Source organism: Harmonia axyridis, chromosome 1 (assembly GCF_914767665.1).
Source record: "Harmonia axyridis chromosome 1, icHarAxyr1.1, whole genome shotgun sequence".
In the NCBI taxonomy this organism is placed as follows: Eukaryota; Metazoa; Arthropoda; class Insecta; order Coleoptera; family Coccinellidae; genus Harmonia; species Harmonia axyridis.
Genome location: NC_059501.1, coordinates 10832829 through 10857418, shown reverse-complemented (window position 1 = coordinate 10857418; position 24590 = coordinate 10832829). Strand labels below are relative to the sequence as shown.

General features: G+C 33.1%; 2 protein-coding genes across 2 annotated transcripts in view; one reads left to right on the top strand and one right to left on the bottom strand.

The window, feature by feature from the left end:
• LOC123689018 (corticotropin-releasing factor-binding protein) overlaps window positions 1–20785 on the top strand; it is a 40409-nt gene extending 19624 nt beyond the window's left edge. The window contains exons 3-9 of the mRNA XM_045627801.1: window positions 4365–4473; window positions 11248–11408; window positions 16142–16352; window positions 18174–18352; window positions 18414–18522; window positions 19266–19429; window positions 20596–20785. Of these exons, the coding sequence (XP_045483757.1) occupies window positions 4365–4473; window positions 11248–11408; window positions 16142–16352; window positions 18174–18352; window positions 18414–18522; window positions 19266–19429 (933 nt within the window). The 3' untranslated portion in view covers window positions 20596–20785. The remainder of the gene's footprint in view (window positions 1–4364; window positions 4474–11247; window positions 11409–16141; window positions 16353–18173; window positions 18353–18413; window positions 18523–19265; window positions 19430–20595) is intronic.
• Window positions 20786–23049: 2264 nt separating this feature from the next.
• LOC123689017 (venom allergen 5-like) overlaps window positions 23050–24590 on the bottom strand; it is a 45345-nt gene continuing 43804 nt past the window's right edge. Inside the window, exon 8 of the mRNA XM_045627800.1 lies at window positions 23050–23662. Within this exon, the coding sequence (XP_045483756.1) occupies window positions 23604–23662 (59 nt within the window). The 3' untranslated portion in view covers window positions 23050–23603. The remainder of the gene's footprint in view (window positions 23663–24590) is intronic.

Below are 24590 nucleotides of genomic sequence, written 5' to 3'. Positions count from 1 at the left end.
TTTGATTTTTCTTTCATTAAATGATACTTTCGTTTAATTATTATGAATTGAAATATTCAAATGATTATTATAAAAGAAGAACCAAGAAACCAGTATACTGGTTTCTTGCTTTGATTCTAATATGTTCCATTTAGTTCAAGATGGGTAAGTTGATTTTATTATCGAAATTTATTGCATATTGCATATTGTTAATTAAACTAAATGAAGGTAATACAGATCCGACCCGAAGAAAATTGGATAAGGGTCAAAATCACCTGAAATCTACTTTGAATGACATTGTATGATATATCGTTGAATTCAGCGTTAAAAGTTATTTCGAAAAATGTCATAAAATATGCAGGTCCATATTGAAAAAAATGAGGTTGAGGGTGGCCCAGAGAGTACGAAACGTTGGATACGAAATCTGATTACGTCAAATTGAGGATAATTTACTGTCGAATAAAAAGTTCCTGTAACATTTTTTGATAATATTTGAAATAAAGTGGGAAAAAAAGAAAAATCAAAATGACATAATTTACTTTTCTCATGATATCTCGAAAACCGGCCCTGATAATCTCGATTTGTTTGAACTGCTTGATAATGCTTCTATGCATGCAACTTTTTCTCCATTTGACCGACCTTCTAACTCTTATGGTTTAAAAGTTACCAATACAATCCCATTGAAAAAGTGGCCACCCTGTATAGATACCTCACTTCAAAGTTTCATGAAAACTTATTAACATTATTATCGTTCTTTATGCGTTCCACAGGATAAGGTGAGATAATATCTAATCAAGATCCTTACAGATGGATGAACTGAGAAAATTCAAGATTATTGAACTTCTGCTTCTCTCGTTTCATGAGGTAGCCTGGGGAAATTATTAGCTTTTCACCTTCCATAATGAAACTACCAGTTTGGGATCAGTCAAATAAGAAATCTTCATCGTTTTAATGTTAGTAAAACATTTTTTCATGATTACAGACGATATTTTATGTGGTGAGGACCTCCAAAATGATTCGAGGTTATAATGAAATAGATAGTCTAGTTCCCATTTATGAATTTTGAGCTGAAAATGAAAATCTCGAGAAGGTTTATATTGTCGAATAATTCAATAATTTTTTACAGGAATTTAATTCTTATAAAGCGATATATTGAATTCAGGGATTAGAAAATTAATAGTTGCGGTTAAACAATGTAATCCTAATGATATTAAGATCCAATTTTTTTGGGTGTACATGCTATAATTCAATCTTTGAGTTTGACGTTTCAACTGAAAATAAATACACTTTTTACTTCGTTAAAAAATTTAAATGTATAGATGGAAGTTCATGGCAATTAATTTTGCGATGCTAGCATGTCCTTCATATTTCTAAATTAATTTTGTCACCGAAACAAAAGCAGAATGTTTGGCTGGATAATGCCCACTGAATCCACTAGTTCTATTTAATTAGTTACTGATTATTGAAGTAAATATAACCCAATTAATATTCTCTACGTACAATATAACAGCAACCAATATTCATTAATCTATCCTCAGTAAGCTCTGTGTGTGGAGATAACAGAATTATTTACAAACTATGTACCTTTAATTCATTATCGTTGCGATTCTACAAACTTATTTGAAACATGTTAGAGATTGTGATTGTTTTACAAAGTTCCAATTGAAGAGTTTGCCGAATATATAATTAAATTGATTACGCAGTTCACGAACGTATCGAAACGAAATTATTGAATTTCTGACTGAATTGAGCTGGTTTTCCTGATAATCAAAACTCTGCAAGGAATTTAACGGTAAGAAATAACTATGCTTTCGAAGTAAGCTATCCTAAGACTCCCAGGCCTTCAATAAAAGATTATGGAATTATGATTAATATTGACGAAAAATTCTTTCTTGGGAAAAATTTGAGTAGGTGTTGTGAGATTGAATATTGACATCGAATTCAAGAATGTTGATTAAATAAAAATATTTTGGATTCTTCTCCTGCAGCCTAACCTTAGGAAATGTCTCTTTCTCAAGCTCCCGGTACACTCAACGGAAAGATGAATCTATTAGTTTCCGCCTTATTAATGAAAAACTGGCGTATATGTAGGACATGCTTGAGGGAAGGCAACTTTGACGTTATGCTTAAATGATCTGTTATCTATCCGAAAAATGAATCTGGATCATATATTTTTCCAGTTATTGCTCGATTATCAAACTGCTCTTTCAGAAGCTCTAGAAATTTGTATTGTATCTTCATTATGAATTACTTTGTTATCTTCATTATGAAAGAAAAATGGACCAATTGTATCTATGATCACAATACACACCTAGCAGTTACATTTTGATAGGGTTTACGGACTTTTGTCTTGATTATTGCTTAAATACATGATTCCTAATGAAAATAATCTATGTTTATTTTCGATTTCCCTAATAGACTGGATTCACACATGAGATACCCTTTCCATCCTGCATCTGAATGTTTTATTTCACTAATGCAATTGGATTTGGAATGATAAAACAGGATGAAGAGGTTGCAATAAATTTTATGTACGTCTAGTTATTTCTTCATCCGCTCATTATTCACTATCTTCACCACACATGAATTTCATTCATTCCGATAAGTGTTTTCTCATCAGTTTGAGAGCTTTCTTGCAACTACAATGGCAGTTGGACAAAAGTAAAAACAACACTCGGAATATCGTTGAAAAATGAGGAAACTACTGACATGAAGTTGAGAGCTTTCTAGCTCATGGGTCAATTGCACCCTTAGATACCACATAGCTATATGTAGTTATATCCGAGGGTGAAGTTGGAGCATGGACGAAAGAGCGTTAAAAGCCCCCGACTTCACGTCAATACTTTACTCCTTTTTTTTAGATATTCTGATACCGTTTTCTATGATTCTGTTTACACGATTAACATAATAATTTGCTTTATGTTTGAAAGTGTTATTTTATATTTTGAAATTTCAACTCAGGGGAATCGGTTGAACTGAAATATTGGGTTTTTTTCTGTATTTTCCTGAAGTTCTCTATGATTCTGACGCTATCAATACAAAATTCTGCACGAAGCTCGAAATTGGTATTCCTCATATATGCAAGTGAGGGCACAATAGACAATTGGGTCGCAGTGCAATGGAACCCTCTCAAATCTAATCTAGTACCTATGTACCGGGTTTTTCACCATAATTTGACCCCCCCTTTAACTTTTTTTACTAAAAGAGGTACAAAAAAATGTTTTCTACACATGTTTAACGAAATCGACTAGTGTTTTTCAAAATGATTTCACAAAACGAAATATATACAGAGTGGGCAACATATTGATAGCAACTTCATTTTTTCAAATGGAACACCTTGTATATTTTTCTATATTTGACTAGCTCTTTTTTCCCTGATTTCAAATATATAACATATGTTTGGCCTATCTCTCTTATTCTGAGTACCACAGAGTTTCAAATTTCAAGAACAACCTGACATGCTCAGTAATCAGTTTTCAAGTGGTAGGCTGCGATAACTCAAATTGCCCTTGTTTGAGTTATCTCGTTGGCAACGATATGACATATAGTCAAATTGCCAACGAGATAACTCAAAAAAGATTATTTTGAGTTATCGCAGCCTACCACTTGAAAACTGATTACTTAGCTTGCCAGGTGGTTCTTGAAATTTGAAACTCTGTGGTAGTCAGAATAAGAGAGATAGGCCCAACATATGTTATATATTTGAAATCAGGGGAAAAAGAGCTAGTCAAATATAGTAAAATATACAGGGTGTTCCATTTGAAATAATGAAGTTGCTATCAATATGTTGCCCACTCTGTATATATTTCGTTTTGTGAAATCATTTTGAAAAATACTAGTCGATTTCGTGAAACTTGTGTGGAAAACATTTTTTTGTACCTCTTTTAGTAACAAAGTTAAAGGGGGGGGTCAAATTACGGTGGAAAACCCGGTACATATAAGTGAAAAGTGGTTTTGAATCACGAAAATACTGCGTATTCATTTTCCAATATTTCTCTCGAATTTTCCATGGTTCTGAAGAGATTCTGAAATTTTACAGGAAACATGAAATTGTCATTCGATATCAACACTTAAAATCTTAACTTCATCGGTTCTGTGGCCACGGAAATATTGGGTATTTCTTTTCGATATTCTTTTCGATTTTTTCAATGATCTATTATCTATCTATCTATCTAATTTTGAAGGAAGCTAGAAATTGTTGTTTTTTCATCCTAAAATAAATTTTAATTCAAATCGAATCTATAGTTCTGAAAGTAATAGGACAACAACATTTCGAACTGTCATATTTACTGAACTAGTTGGTTATGAGATCAAGATAAATGTTTATATACATACAAAATTCTTAGGAGCACCATGACTAGAAGCTTAATGATATTTATTTTCAGGTTTCGAATACTGACAAGAAGTTTGAGAGTGAAAAGCGGTTGTCTGTTAACAATCTACCTCCTTATTTAGCACTTCGTTCCAAGAGGTCCAGTGAACATATAGTTACAGGTAAATAAAAACTTTATTTCCCAGTTTTTATAAATTCATCACACTGACATGAAGAATCATGGAGTCATACCAAAAATTGAATAAATTACATCTTTTCACGACCTTGAGGTGATTAATTCATTGACTATCAACTTTTGAACTTGGCTACAGTAGAGACTAGTGGCTTGTTAATGCGCTACACAAGGTAATGGAAAGAAGGAACCTAAAAACAGGAACGACTTACATGTGTCTATCATGCATTCGATCCAGACTGAAAAACTCAACCAAGACTGAAAGACAACCTGACGATCGAAGCTGTGTGAGTAGTTTAGGAAAAACTGACGATATGCAAATCGACAGTTGTGATCGACAGATAGTCTTAACGATCATTTGATTGTTGATGCCACTATAGAATAGATATTTAATTATGAGTACAAAAGTTCCATTGACTCACGTCTCCAGTCAATTTTTCACAAGAAGCAATATTTATCAAGACAAATCCTTAGGTGCCACGATATATTGTTCCAGTTCATTAAGTTTCATGAGATGTAAGTTCATTGTCTGCTATTCTGGGACAATAGTCGCCTACGCTGCTTCAGAATTTTCCCAGGATGCGATTTATTCTCATCGCTTTCCACTTCGTTTTTGTAGCGAATGTAATCGTAATTTGTTAACTGCGTGGGGAATAAGTTCAACAAACAGTTGATTTCTTTTTTTAAGAGTGGAGGTTAATGAATTGGAAATTAAGTCAACACTTACCAGTTTGTTTGGATTTTCTCCACTTTTACCCACTGAACTCAGGTTGAACCTCGGGTTGAACCTAAGATTCACTTCTCAGGTCAACGTTGGGTTTATTTAGATTCCATCTTTTTCGATATTTTTCTCTTGACAATGAATTGCAATTTTATGAATTGATTCTCGCAGCAAATTCAAACATTTGCACAATAAATCAATAGTGATCATTTGAGAACAATGAGAAAAGCACTTACGTAAACTTAGAAGCTTTTGAGCGCTCATCATTCTTGCACTAATTATACCCTCGAGGACCACCCCATTATGTTTATATGTGGTCTTCGAGAGTGCAATTGGCGCTTGAATGAATAAGCGCTCAAAAACTTATGACTTCACGTCTGGTTTCCTCAGTTTTATTGTTGTTTTTCCTTCATTTTCTTAAGATTCTGATGACTTCCATGAAATTTTGAAACATTGCTGAAATTGTTTTTCTTCGAATACACGTAAAATTTCAACTAGATCGGATCAATTATATATTATATATCACTAGAGTATAATATTTTTTTTTAAACTTTTTAAATTTTCTAATATTCTGATTAAACTATCAACATACAAATTTTACACAGCTTGGTAAATCTCAATTCGATTAGATTTGTAATCACGAAAACATTGGGTATTTTTTTACAATATTCTCCTCGAATTTTCTATGGTTCATCTTAAAATTTTGCTGGAAATATGGAATTGTTATTTCATATTCACATCGTCTGTTCTACGTTAACGATAATATTGGTTAATTTTCCTTCGATATATGTAATCTGATTTTCCGTTTAAGGAAAATTGTCTGAAAATTGTAGAAAATGCGAGCAAAGTAAGAATCATTTAAATAAAGCGCCACCCGACTTGTCTCGATTTATAATGGAAATTTTCAGCTTTGTTCTCAAATTTTAATGAGCTCCATTATTTACATCATCTAGGGAAGTACGACTTCTTTCAATATTTACATCAAATTTTGAACGAGGTAATTTTTGTTGAATTCTGGGAGAAGAAGTCTGAAGTAGTCCAATTCTTATTTCCCTGGAATTTCATTTCCGCTCTTCTTTTCTATCCTTTTCACACCTAATTTCAAATGATATTGACCTTGGAGAATCCATTATTTCCACTATTTCGTTCCTCCTTCTGATTTTCCTTATGTTGAATTTCAGGCAGAGTGTATATTCTCTTTAGGAAAAGAACGTCTTTTGGCTCTACCATTTTTTCTGGAACCACTCAGGACTCATCAAAATACATTTTTCAGTGACTTCTTTTGACAGGGGATATTTTATTTTTTATTTCTCTGCCTATTGGTTGCTCTAGGTGCCATAGGCTGAGCTCAATGCTAAAATTTTCAAAAATATAAAAATCTGAAATTTTACTTCCTTTTTATTTGCTTTAAAGATGAATGGATTGTATTTTAAAACGAGAAGGATCAATGAGGTATAGCAGTTTTATTAATATTAGTTTGATACTCCCGCACTCTTCCACCAGGTGATCGAATTCCTCCTGAGATTTTGTATCCCAGGCAATCTGTAATTTACGCCGGAGAGCCTTAAGTGTTTTATTTCTTCTACAATCATGTCCCACACATGTTGGATAGACGAAAGAACGGAAGATCTGAGTGGGTAGACATTGACTCTACCTACTATCTTCGAATCGCTCTATAGAATGCCTTGCAATGTGAGGACGGGTATTATCCTATTATAAAATCTGGTCCTTTAATTTCTGAAGGCATATAAGGATATGGGGATCTACCACTTCATTACCATATGCATCATACATCAGCATCGGATGAATACGAACTGAGACATGTTTCCATAAACAATGGCTCCCCGAAGCACAACAGTATGGTGCATATGGCACTCAACAAAAACTGCACATTGTGACGTTTTTTACGTCTACTTCTATCATTCAACCATCGTGCAATTTCAAGCAGAAGGGATATTCGTTACTTAAGACCATACAATGCTTTTCACGTCCCAATCAGCGAAAGTGCAAAAAGTGAGCTATAGGAGTGCAAAAGGTGCTCTATAGAAGTGCAAGAAGTGGTCTATAGAACACAAAAACTAAAGAATTGCATCTACAAACATTCTCGAAATCGATTTAACATCGCGAGATATACGTATACCTGATAATAAAGATTGTAGCAACAAGAAAAAGTCAAAATTTCCAAGACTATTCCGACTATTAGCTTATTTAATTATTAATTATTAAAATCTTCAACTGGTTGAAACTTCTGTCAGACTTGGCCAAAAATTTCACTACCTTCTAGGTGTTGCATTTCAAAGGTTAATGATTATACAGGGTGAGTCTTTGACTTGTACATATATTTTAACCGAAGATTCTTGAGGTCAAAAGAAACACTTTTTTCATTTACCATTTTTTCCGATTCGGCCCTGTTAAAAAGATATAGCCATTTTAAATTTTCATAATGAGCTAATTCACCCCTGGTAACCGGAACACCGAAGTTTTCGCAATTATAAGATATACAATTTGAAACTTGGAAATAAGCTACTAAATTGGAAAAACCATCATAAACTCACTTTTAACATTCCATTTGTTGAGAAAGTAGTATTTATAATACAATAAATGAGTTATTCCAATTTCACTGACGATAAAGATTAAATATTTTTCTCTTGATTTTCTATTTCATTTGCGATAATCATAACGAATTGAGCTCGCTACCACCCATATTAGCTTAGCTCTGATATTCATAATTCATATCCATTCATTTATTATATCGCATTTATAATATATCGTTGTTTATTTCAATATCGTAGAAGAATTGCAATTTAACCTTACATTCTCAAATAAATAATATTCATCTGTGACAGTTCTAACACAGACTAGTAGTCTGTGGTTTTAAGTTTGAACCTCAAATTTCGAGTGTTGCAAATTTAAACACAGCAGTTCGAATAATCTATGTTCTAACTTCTAACCTAAAATCTAAAATATTCACTTACAGTCATAGACCTAATATCCATTATTGGATATTAGGTCTATGCTTACAGTTTACACTGTTATTGTCTTATGATATTTGCATAAAATGAAAATCATCGAAGATTTGAAGAAACCCAACAGAATATTGAAGTTCCATACATATTTTCAAGAAATTTAAAAACAATTTCCAAAATAATTGTGTGGATACAAAATAAATAAGTGTGCATTCTGATAGAAAGTAATTCCTTTATGAAATGAAGCATTTGATTTGTTCCAACTATCTCATAAAAATAATGATCTGCTTTAATATTTTTGGAGCCATCAGTGTGAAAATATGGAAATGAAGTTTCATGGCTCTGTAATCAATGGAAAATGTTAGACTCCACTTGTAATCAAATTTGTTCTATAATATGTACCTACATTATAGCCAACTCTACTACTTGATTCTTCTTGATTTTGCCATTGAAAATAAATGAGAAGTATTCAATATAAATATCCACAGTTGAATATCCTGTTTCTTTCAACTCACCTATTTGTTTTCATATTAAAACAATTATGGCACTCTTGGAAGTATGTCAATCATATGCTCTAGGATGAATTTATGGAATAGCAAAAGAATAAAAGTATTTATTCTCAATCACATGAAAATTTGTCTAGTATGTACTTAGTGGTATGTTTCGATGTGGGTTTGAATGACCCTCGAAGAATACAGTATTGTTCGATAGCAGCAGTCTTTAGTGGGTTATTGACTGTTGTCATTATAATGGGACTATTTTGTGAAAACTTTTTTATGGGAAATCTGGACTTTTCAAAATAGGATGTTGATTTTAATGAAGTATCTATTTATTATAAGAGCTGTGTCAAAGCTCAGTAATTTGTAATCAAATAGAAGAGTTGAGGTGAGCTTATTCAAATAACTTCATTTTCAAACCAAGTTGGCTAGTACTTCAATTCTAAAATCTGAGACATGACATCATAGTAAATATTCATTTCTGTGGTTTTTTTCCACAACAGAACAGAGTTGCATTTAGCCAAAGTACCCAATTTTTCGAATTTCACAGATAATTTTTTTTTTTTAAGATCAACTTACTCGAAAACGGCGCTTTGTAGGAGAAAATATGAAGAATACTTTTATTTTCCAAATTAGCCAAATATTGTTCAATGAACGTTCAAATTACTTTTAAGAGTTGGGTTCTTCGAATTTCTGGTATTTTTATGTGATGTAATGTTCATAATGAAGAAACTGAAAGATGTGTAGGGAATCTTGTGTTCGGAGAAGATGTATCACATCAAGGAATAGCTATATTTCAAAAATCATTTCGTTCAATAGAACCATTTAAGAGATATAGCTGAAAATCACATTTTTTTATCGATTTTCAACAGCCTGTATCTTTGTAACCGGGCCGAATCGGAAAAAACTATAAAGGAAAAAAGTGTTTCTTTTGACCTCAGAAATCTTCGGTTGAAATATATGTACAAGTCAAAGACTCACCCTGTATATTATTGTTATTCCCCGAATGATTCCAAGGTTTATTATTGATGTTAGTGAACATAAACACAAGTGTCTGATATATCATTAGATGAGACGTGATGTCTGCTACTAATTGGAGACAAATTGTATTGATAAGTGAGGGTTACCTACTGGACGATTGCAAGGCATGCAGTCGTGTAATGAATTGATACTCTGATAATCACTCGTCAGAATCAATCGATATTAACCATATCTAGTCAACACATATAACTGAGGGTCATTTTAAAGCTTTATAAAAAGATTGTACTGTTGTACTATTTATTACTACACAAGTAATAAAGGGTGTTTTTTTTAGAACTATTGAACTTTAAATTGCAATAAAACAACGATGGATTATTCGATGGACATGAATTTTATTTATCCGCAAGATAATCTTGTGGCATTACATTATTGAAATGATTTCTGGCATATGACCGCCACGGCTGGCTCGGATCTAGTCCAATCTGGACGTCCAATTTTCGATGACTTTTTCCAACATTTGTGGCCGTATATCGGCAATAACACGACGAATCTTGTCTTCCAAATGGTCAAGAGTTTGTGGCTTATCCGCATAGACCAATGACTTTACATAACCCCAGAGAAAGTAGTCCAGCGGTGTTAAATCACAAGATCTTGGACGCCAATTCACAGGTCCAAAACGTGAAATTAGGCGGTCACCAAAGGTGTTTTTCAATTAATCGATTGTGGCACGAGCTGTGTGACATGTTGCGCCGTCTTGTTGGAACCACAGCTTCTGGACATCATGGTTGTTCAATTCAGGAATGAAAAAGTTAGTAATCATGGCTCTATACCGATCACCATTGACTGTAACGTTCTGGCCATCATCGTTTTTGAAGAAGTACGGACCAATGATTCCACCAGCCCATAAAGCGCATCAAATAGTCAGTTTTCTGGATGTAACGGTGTTTCAACATACACTTGAGGATTAGCTTCACTCCAAATGCGGCAGTTTTGTTTGTTGACGTAGTCATTCAACCAGAAGTGCGCTTCATTGCTAATGGACGTAGTGCGCGATACGTATTCCGGACAGAACCATTATTTTCGAAACAGAATTGCACTATTTGCAAGCGTTGTTCAGGTGAGTCTATTCAAGATGAATTGCCAAACCAAACTGAGAATAAATCACTTGACAGCTGTAACAGTAATGCCAACTTAAAGTTATATACCTCGAAAAAAAAACACCCGTTAAAAAGGCATAATTTATAACTATATGAATGTGTACACAAGCGCAGCTAGAGGCGGGTTTTGAAGATTTGTTATTTGATGTATTTGGTTGTAATTCGTGATTCAGAAAGACTTCCATCCTATATAAGAGGAGTAGTATGAGTTTTTTAAGTGTCTAAATTTTTCTCCGAAAAAAATGCGTTATTTAATGATATTTGAGTTGTGAAGTAATGGATTTCATTACCTAACGCAAATGAAACAAATTCAATGCAAGTATCTTCAAAATGAAGCAGTCATCGAAAATGAAAAATTTCATATTGGAGGTAATTTTGAAGCTATATGAAAATAGTGTACTGTTGCAAAAAAGATTTTACATGAAATAAAATTTTTTCCAGAATGTATTTTCATGACTTCCGACGAAGGTGAATTCTTTCACAAAGCCAATGTGGCTGATGGAAATGTTTGTGGTATTTACATACTCGCTGAGCCTAACCAGAGAGTAGAAATCAGGTTCAGCTACTTCGATGTACCATGTTCAAATGGTGGTCTTGTAGCGGTAAGTGGAGATTAAATGTTTAAATTTAATATTGACCACTTTATCCTAGACTGCTAGAAAAAAATAGCTCTCACTTTTTTGTCAATTATCGTTAAATGATGTAGTTCCTTATGAATTTATGTTGATTTGATTATGTCCTTTGTTGAAGGTCACCTAAGTTTTATTGTTAATGTATTTGTATATTCGAAAGTTCAACACGATCGTATGTGTAAAAACGTAAATATTGGTTATTTAGTTTACAATATTCTTCTTAGTTATCATGATGTGACCAACTTCAAATTTCACACCGAGCATGAATTTCTTATTTTATAATAACACTCGAAACTTCAACTGAACCTGAACCTTTTCAATAAACTGACATTTATGACATTCAATGCTCTTCTATCTCATGAGGGGTAAAGTCCCCTAGAAAATGTATCGACACCGCAACATCCTCACAGGCATAACGGCCCATAAATTAAACTGTTCAACCATATTCAGAGAGGCTTATGGTGTAACAATTCCCATATAGAAGACATAAAAGTCTCATATTAAATATCGATCACGAGTGGAATGTAAAGAACGTAGAACACGATCTTATATGAATTGTACGATATGAATGGGAATCCTAATGTATGTATTCATATGCATATTCAGCTCAGGGACTTAGCAATGAACTTGACATATTTTCATGTTGCGAAATGATGGAGAATGACCTAGATAGGTTGAAGAGGTAAAAGGGCTGTGTCGGCTGCAAGTTGCTAAAATGAAAGCTTTCGAAATTCTATTCGATATAAAATGAGAACTTTTATCGCTCTCTAATGGTTTTTCAGATCGGATGTATTTCGTCGAGATCTATGGAATAGTTGTAGTAGGTAAGTGGTGGAATAAAATTATAGAATGAGAAAGGGCTGCAGTCGAGTTATTGGAAATCTGTTATGGGAAATACAACAATACGTTGCGATGATTTTAATGCGCTCTTGAGAAGTTGGTCACTTTGGATTAAATTGGATCAAAACATAACATATTTGATTATAACAAAAAAAAAAGAAAGAAATATGGAACGAATTGTAGTCTAATATCGAAATTTTGTCAATGAATCATTACATAGGCGTTCAACTTTGATTCCGCCGTTTTTTTAACAACTTCGAGGCTTTATTACAAAAAAACTGGTCATACATTTAAGATTGAAAGTATTGTCCATCGCTGGCCACTACTTTTTCCCATATTTAGGGCAGCGTACGAATCCCGCGTTGAATAAACTAGTCATCTTTTGAAGCGTGTGCCTTTGATCGAAACAAATGATAATCCGAGGAAGCAACGTCTGGAGAATACGCAACATGGGGTCGAGCATTGTCATCACTTTTTCTCTCGTTCTATTGCGGCAGTTTGTCTTTCAATGCTCGGCTCAAAAGCATTATTTGCGTTCGATAACAATTGCCTGTGTGTGTGTTTCTGTTGGTTTTAACAACGCATTATTCACTACGCTGAGCTGGTCTCACCCTGGAACCGTGAATATTCGGTTTGGACGTCGACGTGGAAGCATGGCCGGGATATCCCCATGCTTTTCTGCGCTTGGGATTATCGTATTGAACCCATTTTTCGTCCCCAGTCACAATGCGATGCAGAAATCCCTTCCGTCTTTGCCTTGCAAGCATCTGTTCACGAGCAAACAAACGCCGTTCAACATATCTTGGCTTCAACTCGTACAGTAAGTAATGCTTCTACATCTTCAAAAACCTTCTTTTTCTACTACCATGCTGGTTTTCGACGTCAAAATCACCGCTCTTGTAACTTTGAAACCAATGTCGGCAAGTTCTTTCATCAATAGCGGCCTCACCATAGGTATTTGAGAGTATTCGATGAGTCGCAGCCACAGATTCCTTCAAATTGAAGCAGAAAATTAAAACCTCCCGCAAATGACGAGAAGTTGACTCGTATACTGACATGTTTAATCGAAAATAACTGAAGCAGACACAAATCGACTAATATTTTGAATGCGTTATGTTAACAAATACCTTAGCCTATTGTACTACATCAACGATCTCTTTATTTCGACTATCATTTACCGCTACAGCCATCTATTGCAAAATGGCGGAAGAAAAGTTGTACACCTAATAAAATAATACCAAATTAATAATCATCTTTGGCATAAGATGACAGATACAATTTTTTTCTAACTACATGTGATTTTTCACTTGAAATTATTTCAATCAATCATTGAAATTGTGAAACATTTATCGTTAGTACGTTTTCATGAATTATTCATTATTACAAGGTTGGGTACAATATTTCTCTGAAAGTTATCATGTTTGTTTTTGCAGGTTGGTGAATTTTATCAACTTAAAGTTAAGATAAATCACCCTATTTATTTTCATGCTATTTTGAGCATCATTCATGTAGTACACTTCGATAGAAGCTCGTATATTTATGTGCCAGTGTAAGCGAACAAAATGCGTTTTGCTCAACGGGTGGCAAATATTTGGGACACTTTGTTAAATTTATAGCCTTGTTATCGACAAGGAGTTGATGCCGATGTCAGTAAAGCATCGACCAAAACAATTTTTTGGAGTAGTAAAGGGGAAGTCAGATATTACTTCTATTCGGTTCGATACTTGTTGATCCACAAAATTTCTCATAAAATTATCAAATTATGATGCAATTTTAATTTAACCGAGTACTCTTCAGAAATATTACAAGTTCAAGAGCTCCTTATATTAGGAAGGCATAAGTACTATGGTTCATAGCAGCCAACCAAGGACATGCTATATATTATGATCTAATCTCTGAGGTCTTGATTTTCTCAATAATTCAGAGAGCTTCCCAATTTTAACGAAACGTTTACTCAGAAATTTTCTGGTTCAGTGATTCTGCAGTATCTACCCTATAATTTTATGTATTGGAGAATACACGACATCTTCTTGAGGAGTTTTGGTGAAGTTTTCCATGAGAGATAGGATTTTTATCATCAATTCACACACATGACGATTTTAGTGAAAAATCTCATCGTGTTAAATCAAATATTCAATTTAATCAGCCTTGCCGTTCAGGCGAGTCGAAATAAAAAGCCTTCAACTTGAAATTTTGAGGTTACATTAGGATCTCCCATGTCGTTGTTCAAACTGGTAATCAACAAAACCCGAATAGGGGTTCCCTGAATGTGCTAGTTTGGATTGCGGAAAATGTAAGAGGAATATAAAGAACACTTCCTCGACCACAAAACTGACGAAGTTGAGATTTTGGATATAGATTTAACATTAGAAATTCAAATAACGATACTTGAAAACATCCAGCTGATCAGAAGTGGAGAATTTCAGAAGAATATTTGAAGAAAAATACCCAATATTTCCTGACAATAGATCCGTTTAGGTTCAGATTCTGCATGCACTAATAAATTGATACTTTCAAGCCCTAGCAAAATTTTGTTTTTATAGCATCTTCGGAACAACTCAAATATCAATAAAAACCTAATATTCCAGTAACAACAGATCTGACTGAGTTGGTTCAAGCAATTTTCTGTCGAAATCGTTGTCAGAACTATAAAAATTTCAAGCAGAGTTTCGAAAAAAAAATAAAGAAAGCATGACATTGCAGCCTTTGAACACTCGTTAATTCATTCGCCAATTACTTCCTTGGAGACCACAGAACTGTATAGAATAAGTGATTTATAAATCATTTGACGCTTGAATGAACAAACTCCCATTTTTCGAATTTTGTGCTGGTAACGATATTCATTGTAACAACAAAATCAGAAATTGTAATTCAGTTCGATTTGTAAGCGGATCCAAGCGGTTTCCAAGTACCAGAGGAGCCCGTAGATCTTCTCCCAAGACCCAAAATAATCTCTTAAACCGACACGGTCCATCTGTATAATTACAATTACACAAATTACCTATTTGGTTTCTCTGTTAATTGCATGGCTCCGTTTCGATGATTGTTCTCTATTCATTACATGGTTTGAGAGGATCATATATAACACTTTACCCATTAAGTTTCGAGTCTAACCAGTTAAAACACATTTTTTCATTGTTCCCCCTAATTTATTTCCGTGGAGCACCTTTTAACCATTGTTTTTGATAGATCAGAGTGTAAATAACACTTATTAAACCATTGCACAGCTTGCACATTAATTTTTTGCATCAAGAACAGTGTTTCATTAAAACAAAAAACTGGCTGTTATCCATTTTTCAAACAACAACGAATGTAGCGTCTCTACACCTTCAATATCTTGATCCAGAATTATGTTCCAAAATTTGCCACGCTGCTTTTGACCAGCAATCACATAGTCCCTAGCCATTTACTGAATATTTTTAATTCCTAATTTCGCTGCTACACAATTGGAGATTTCTTTGGCGATATATTCTTGAGCCAAATCTCATAGATGCGCCCTCTCTCAAGGGATTACGGTGTTTCGTCCCGAGATCACTGGTGGACTCTTCAGTTTGGCAATCCAGCGATATCTACCTAAGAAACCCTTTCACACTATCGTGGAGAGGTGGCTCTGCTGCAACGCGGTGACCCCCATAAAGCCACCGGGGCTGAAGTAGACTGTGACGTGACACCCATAACGACACCTCTCGGCCAGACAGAGTCACTACAATTCAAACAGTAACAAATCATCAGTAATTTTCTTCATAAAGAATGAATCAATCTTGTCTCGAAAACTGTTTGAATCGTCTCTTTTTCAACCAATTGAGCATCTTCAACGAATGACGTGAACATTCTAAATGTACTAATTGCTATCGTTTTTTCAGTTTGTTGATGGATGGGAATTGAACGGTGAATTGTTCCCAAGTCCCTATGACTATTTGCTTCCTGTCGAAGGACGATTCAGAGAATTCTGCGGCGAGAGGAAAATCAAACAGACCTTCGTGAGTTCTTCGAATGTAGCTCTTATCCAGTACAGGATGCCACATAGAGGTTCCGGATTCTCGATCACTGTCCATTTTATTAGGAATCCTACACGTGAGTAAACAAATTTTATCTCAATGATTGAAGTGTTCCTCTACTCAAGGAAACGATGTAGAGGCCGTAGAGGGCTTACCAATAATCATTTGAAGTGGTTTTAATGGCAACAATTATTTTTTGACATTTCTTATGTCGTATATGTCCAGTAGGTTATGTCATTAGTTCATGAAAAGATGCTTGAACAACGTTTAGAAATTGTTTCATCAAAATCAATGCTCATTTGTGATATCTGAGAGAAGAAAGTCGACCATTCTGAAATACTCTTCGGTTGAAAATATTTGAAATTTTATTTTGCAGACTTTGCGCTTCGAATACTTAGTTTAGAAAATATTTAGATTTGAAAATTGAGCCTTGGAATAAATAGATCGATCATGTATCAATATTTCACAATGGATTCTTTATAATCTTTGCCATTTTTCTTCTTCATTATAAAAGCTTAATCTTCTGATGTTTCTCTCGATCTAAGGACTAGTTTTTGTTCAGCAGAAATTCCAATGATTGATTCCATATACAGACGGGTTCGTTTTGGTTGTATCAAAAGGCAACAATTCTGAATATTTTCGATTTTTCTTGTTTGACAATTTTTCGAATGATTGAATGGGAAATACGTTTATGATGCTTTCTATTATTGACTATTTGAAAAATATTTGAAGGATAGCCTCTATGAGAACTTTCTCACTAAAATGGTAGGAGTGAGATAGTTAATGAATAAATGTTCCCACAATATTTTCAAAGTTGAAAATTTTTTTCCTAAATATTTAGGATTTATTTTTCTGGTAGTCAAAATTTTTCGAGAGCTTTTTCATTTGACAATCTATTATTCACTTCAATCACTTCACATTTCATTTCACATAACACTGTATAATATGTAATAATATAATAATGTAATATGATCCCTGTTTTTTGTTCTTGGATCATTCGAATGCAATACTAACACTGCCGTCCAAGAGTTGTAGATATATACCAAAGCTGTATATTTTATTTCTTCGCTCCTAATTTAATTCCTGGCTGATAGCAGCCTTTCTAACACGATCAATAATTGAATGAGTTCTTATTAGATTTGACGACTTTAATCGAATGAGCTGAATTTCCTTTTGGTATTGATCTTTCATATAAACAACTACATATTCAACAGGCGTTCGAAGCCTATATTCCATTCGATGAATAGAGATCATTTCTTTTTGATTGGTTTTTCACCCTCACAGATTATTCCAATCCAGAGCCTCTGTTGTTGAATTCATTGTGTTCAGATGAAGTTATCATCATATTTTCGTTTTGTCTCTTATTTGAATTTAAAAGAGATTCGCGAATTGAAAATTTCAATATAGCCCAAATTCAACTAACGTTTATCTGTTAGTGAAGTATAATAATAATAAATAATGAAAGGTAAACTCCAAATAGCAACCCACGGTAGTAACTAAATACATGATGAAAAGTAATATACAGGGCGTTTTATTGTACTGAACAAAGATTATATAGGTAGTCGTGGAGTCATTTTTGTTTTTCCAAACTTAAGTAAGATAGTAAGACGTTTGGGGTATGAAATACTCAGAACTATCGAACCTCGCCCTCTATAAATGTTAAAACAAGTATAATCAAATTTTTATTCAATAAAAGTCTTTTATTATCATAATTATTTTACATGGTGTTTTATGTTTTTATTCAACGATATTTTGTCGAGTCATGTGTTGAGTTATGGGTATTATCTAAAGTAACTACTACAATTCGTATAATAGTGCAAAAAGTATATGGACGTTATTATATCTACTTCTTGTATAATTCTGTATATAAGATAAAATATTTCTGATTTTATTTTAGCTTGCAACATCCTGCTTCAAGGATTTGAGGATGTTTATACATTGAGGAACTACGAGAAAAGGTCGAATTGCAGCGTTAGTACCTTATTTCCATCTGCTGTGAGAGTAGAGGCTGTGAATGTTGGAGTTGTGAGATCAGACACGAGGAGCATGGAGATCGAAACAGGAATAATTCACAAGGTAGAATTATTTTACACATACTGTTAATATAAGATAGAGAAAACTATTAAATATTTTTTAGTGTCAAAAGCGAGGATTAGATGATTTTGTTCAAATTGGTGGCTCAACTGGACTTGACAATTCACAGATGATTATGGCCGATACAGTTTGTGGATTGAATTCAAGGCCAGGTAAAACTATTCATTTCTTAGAATGAATGACTTACTGATTGGAATGTGTTTCCTGTAGGTCCCTTCCATAGAAATAAAATTAAATATACATATAAAATATGTACCATTTTGAGCGCTCCTTCACCGAAAAAAACCATAAACCCAGTAACTTGAAATTTTCAGTTTAGGATTTTAAATTCTTTAGTTCTTAAGAAGGTACTTCCTTGAAGTATGGCGAATTCATTAGGTACTGCTCTGAATCATACAAATAGTTTCAGAGTTATCCGAAATTTTTTTTTGCTTTTTGCACACTGGCGATTTTTAGTTCTTAGAATTTTGTTTGATGCTGTTTAAGCGAAATAATGGCTATATTCCCGAGGCAAAGGTTCGAAATTGAGTAAGTTATGAAGAATACGTTACTTTTCATAGTAGTTGTAGGAAAAGTATCTATCTATAGTATGCAACATGTGGAGAAAGTCCTTTTTCTCACTAGTGAGAAATGTTGGGCTTTCCCCATTTGTTGCACAAGATACTATTTTAGTGGTTAGGCCCTGCACTCATGCACTCATTGAGTGTTCAATGATTCCCATATTTCACCTATTGTATTATCACGACCTGATTAGTTTATTATTATGAGTGCCAAAATGGTGAGCAATTCGAATTTTTCCCCCTTATTGATACAGTTTTCAAGAAATTCTGTATTTCTCTTGATCTGTTTTTTAAAATTTATTCATCTAACTTTCTCGTATTTTTTTAACAACTAGGTAAATTCGAGGAAATGATTGCTTGTGGCACAACAACCATACGCTTGGTATCCAGTGGAGCATTCGACAACTCTGTTACCATACGTTTGAGACAACTGCAAAGTGAAGAGGACTTGAATAGTTTCATGAGTGTGATGTGTCCTATGGAAGATATAAAAAAATAGGTGAAATATTATTATTCACCATATTTTCAAAAAATATATCTATACATAAATATATAAAAAGGAATAATTGAGAAATGCATAAGTTTAACAGTTGCATTTACATTCAGGTGCGAAAAAAGCAACAAGTTTATATTTTTTAAACTTTGAAGTCTCATTGTCGTCTTATTTTCAGTTCAATTTTCGAAATTCTTTCAGTGAACTGTAGATGAAATTATTAATTTAGAATTGTATATTTAATATTCTGTTGAAAGCTGGCTTATTAGTCGCTATGCAGTATTAATCAAAAGTTTTTTGCTTAACCTTAATTTTGAAATATCCTGTTATTATTTCGTGATAAAATTTTTACAAATTGCCAATTCTCATCAAGAACCATTTCTTCTCAACATTTTGTTTTCTAAATTATGGCTTAGTCACTTAGTGCTAAAGTATAAATTTCAAGAAACAGTTTACCCAATTCAAAGAAATGAGGAATTTCTTAAGATATGGCTTTGCTTAATGTGCCATCATGTACGTGCAAAGGCTCAGTTCATGAGGAGGCCGCAATATGTTGTTCAGTTATAATGACAATCTATCAGTTCAAAATTCATTTATGCAAACTCATTGAATTCAAGTGAAGAATCAAAACATATCGATTCAACTGTAGCGTGGATAACCAAAAGGAACGTTCTTGTTTTAATTTAGATTAATATTGTTTCATATACCGCCTGTAAACATGAGTTCATACTGTCGATTGAGTTTCGAATAGCATCTTGAGGAAAATTTCATTCCTTAAAGTGAATCGTTGATAACTAATTCAAGTCTCTTTTAAAAATGAACTAGTGTACTTGAAGCCATGAACCAAAAAAAGCAAATGTTGAAAAGAAATTAATCTTGGTTATTTGAAAAAATTTGACCAGGAAAAAATTCCACAGTACGTTTCAAAATAATTACAGATTATTCAAAAAATTTTGAGGATCGAGCTAAAAATAAGAAAACAATGAAACTTTAGAAACTTAAATATATCACCTCGGTGCGTTTTTTCTTGCTCCTGAGTATAAATGCATGTGTAAAACTAATGCATTTCACAATTATTTAGCTATTTATTCAATGAAATTTCGCATACATCTCAATTCACACCCATTATTGGCATTCAGATGTTACACTTAATTGTGAATTTTCTGTTACAGATGATGAATACCAGCAACTAATTCGAAGACAAGAAATCAATTCGTTCATTATGACTTACATAATGTTTATCAGTTCCAAATATTATATATTTGTTAAATTGTAGATGACTTCTATTGGTATATAATTAAAACCATAGGTAACTATATGACTTATATCATTTAATTTGAGGAATAAAGAAGATAATACATACATACACATTGTTCATTCTTGCTTATTCCTTCGAAGTTATAAATCATATCCAGGATTTACAAGTAATCGAAACAACCCATTATTATTTTTGAATAGGTTTGAAGCCTTTTACGTGAAATTTGTTGTGAAATGTCTACCTGAGTTCATTCAAGGCAACAATAAAATTATGTTTGAGTAGAAAAGTGAAGACGAAACTTTTCCAATATTTCCTCCTATGTCCTAAAACATTCTAGTTCACCTCTTATGTAGCAAAGGGTCATTTTTCAAATTTTATTGTCAGGTTTCAATATTGATCTAATTGTGGGAAGAATCAGAGCTTAATAATTATTAAAATCTTTACAAAAGAAAATCAGATTCTTATTATTTTTCTGTTTCGTAATTCGATCCATGAAATAAACTTTTGAAAACCGGTTTTTCCAATTCTCAAGAGCCTCGCAATAAGCACTATTAGTGATGACGTCACACTCCGCCATTTTTAGTTCTCTTATCAGTGTTCGGAATCCAAACAAACAAATTGTCATTCAAATAAGTACGTTGTCGTTGAAGAAATTGGCTTATTTTGATAAATAAGATTATTTAAGGAACGATTTTACTATAAATTGATAGACAGAAGGCACGAAGTTAATGCCGGTAAGTTCAAACTTGAACTTCAACTAATAAACACGGCTTTTTACAAAATCTGAGGAATGATACAGGATTCAAACTTACTGGTATTAACCTTGTTCCTTCGGTCTATTGATTAATACTGAAATCGTTCCGCAAATACTCTTATTTATGAAAATAAGCCAATTCCTTCAACGACACCGTACTAATTTGAATGAAAATTTATTTGTTTGGATTCCGAACACTGACAGGAGAACCAAAAATGGCGGTGTGTGACGTCACACTAATAGAGCGTATATCTTATAGAGACATGAATGAATTAAAACCATAAAGGCTCATGATGATAGTCAAGGCTCAGTTTGACGGTGATTGTAACTATAACGATAGAACTATCGTGATAGTGCGACAGTGCTGTTACCACAGTGCGGTAGTAGCTACCAAGTAGTTTATATGCTGGTTGTCCTTGCGATAGATTATCACGATAGTTCTATAGGGAGAGTACAAATATAAAACAGAAATATAAAATTTTTCATTGGTAATCGCCGTAATCAATTAAAAAAAACACAAATCTCCAGATTTAGCCTTGTATTTAGCTGAAATGATTTTTAAAATGTGAATACTTTGTGAGATCTCCCAAAAAAACGGAGTTTGAGAGATTTCAATAAATATTCAGGATTCTCGACTTCATGCTGGATTTTTCTTTCGAATTTGTATAGGTAAGTCAATGTCTTAGAACTTCTGATGATTTCTGACTATCTGAGCCCAAATGTGGTAGATAATTGTTCACATTCTCCGTTTATCTGATTTTGTGAATTTATTCAAAAGGCCCAATACAGATCTTTGCGATGTAAATATTTCATTTACTAGAACCTTCAATTTGTATATTTATTTCGATTTGTATCCTCCGGAGTAAACGAACGTGAAATCCAAAAGATTTTTTTCATTATAAAAATACAATACTATAAATGAAACAATTTAGGACCTGGATTTTGTATTACCTCCTAACAATGATTGGCCTGAGTATTGGGAAAAAAATAATTTTTTGAATTATTACAAGCTTTAGCTGTTTTTATGGGATTTTCATTCTATAGATCTATGCCCCATTCGCCATTTTTAGGCTGAATTTGAATGAATTGTCGTCACTATGTTTTATCAAGTTACGTTAATCTTTCGCTACAATCAACGACATCTACAGTCGTTTCCACGAACTAATGCGGGCTGCAAGTTGCAACCTACTCGGAAAATCAATCGTATATTACAAATCTGTAGTTTTCTACCTTTGATATTCACTCTATCGCGATGTATTCGAAAGTTATCATAGATGGTTCACAATTCAACGTATTATGTTATGATATTTATTCAAAAAATCATTTTTATGATTTCACATAATCACCGAACTCTGCAAATTTTCAAAAAACGTTCCCATATTCGAATATGTGTTAGGAGGCATATTACACAAGTATTTGAACAGAACCGAAAGTAGGTACGTTGAAATTTTCTTTTTTTATACCCTTTTTTTAGGATATGAATTCCATTCATCAATAAAATTTTTTCATATTCTAGTTTTCGAAGCTTAATGATAAATTAACCCCTAGTACATATTATTATGATTCGAATTTTATTGGAAAGGCTGATTAAACATCAAAATCAAACCAAAAGTCCTCGTACTGCATTATAATCAATAAATATAAAATAATAATTGTTCATACAAAATGCATATTGCTACTTAATCATAATTACTGTAATATAACTGAACAAAATTCCTACCTAAACAAGAGGAGCTTGCTCAATAGAGAAATGAAATAACAATCGAATTATCAGAAGCGACATTATTGCCTATTTCGCTATCCATCCAAAAATCATTTATGTCAATCGATCATTACACTGATTCCACTATGTTTTATGAATAAATTCCTATCAGTATCAACAAATTTTACATTAACATAATTGGAACATTTCATTTTTTGGTAATAGATAATTTCTGGTTCATGAAATGAATTCAATTCGCAGATTGACAATTTTTGGGGATTTTCGGAATCTGAGATAGATAACAAAGAGAAATATTACTACCCTACGTACCCTAGATCGGTAATATCACAATATATACATATAAAAATTTAATATACTCTACTAAATCGAGTGTATATAGACCTGGATCTCTTCCATTGCTTCTGGTTATCCATGTTTTTATACAAAGTTGAATAAAGTCCTCATTTTATCCAATAAAATTGTGGAAAGTAAAGAATGGGGTTGTTTGGATGCTTCCTGGTTTATCTGAAAAAAAATTTTCAATATTATATTGGAACTTACTCTACTCATGCCGACTATAATTAGGAAAATTGAACGGTATCCGAATTTTTTCCCTAATACGACATTTTGCACACTACAATCATTGTAGCATATGTGTCAAGTTGCCTCATTCAGTTGAAATCATATACCATTACATAGCATTCGAAATAGCTCTTCAGTCCTGATTCATATTGCTTAAACATTCGAAAAAATGTTCCACCGGATATCCACCTAAAAAGGTGTCAAAGAAATGGATTTTCCAATATTGGAGTCAGAATTTTAAATAAATACGCGTGTTACAACAAACACTAGGTTCGGATAGTTTTAGAATGAAGAAAAAATGAATAGAAAGATATAAAATTTAAAATCACGGCTGACATTATCAAATATTATCACAAAAGAAATAAAAACAGGATCGTATATTAAAAAATTTACATTCGACATGAATTCTTTCGTTTGCTACTGTTTTGAAAAAAATGTACCATTCAAAGTAAAATTGAATTCATTGAATTGAATTTTTTTTCATTGTAATAACAGCATTTTTTTGAAACGTGTAAAAACTGTAGCTTTTGAAGTCTGAAGAAAACACTCAATAATCCGAGTACTGCCCAGAAAATTTCAAAGTAACAGAAATATTTTGAAGGGGGGTATGATGTGAAAACCCACAAAATTCAAACAAGATTTCCAATTTACGGATATTAGAAATTTAGTTCAATTTTCATGAATCACACTGTATCTCCGAAACTAACAGTCTTAGAAGAAGCTACTTTTCTGAAGGGCCTGGATGACCTACATTACTAAGTTAAGGCTAACCACTCATCTTACATCTGTATAGCGCTCTGTTCAGTGTAGGAACACTCAGAAAATCATCGAAATCATAGAAATATATCCTTCTGCAAAATTTAAGTCATCT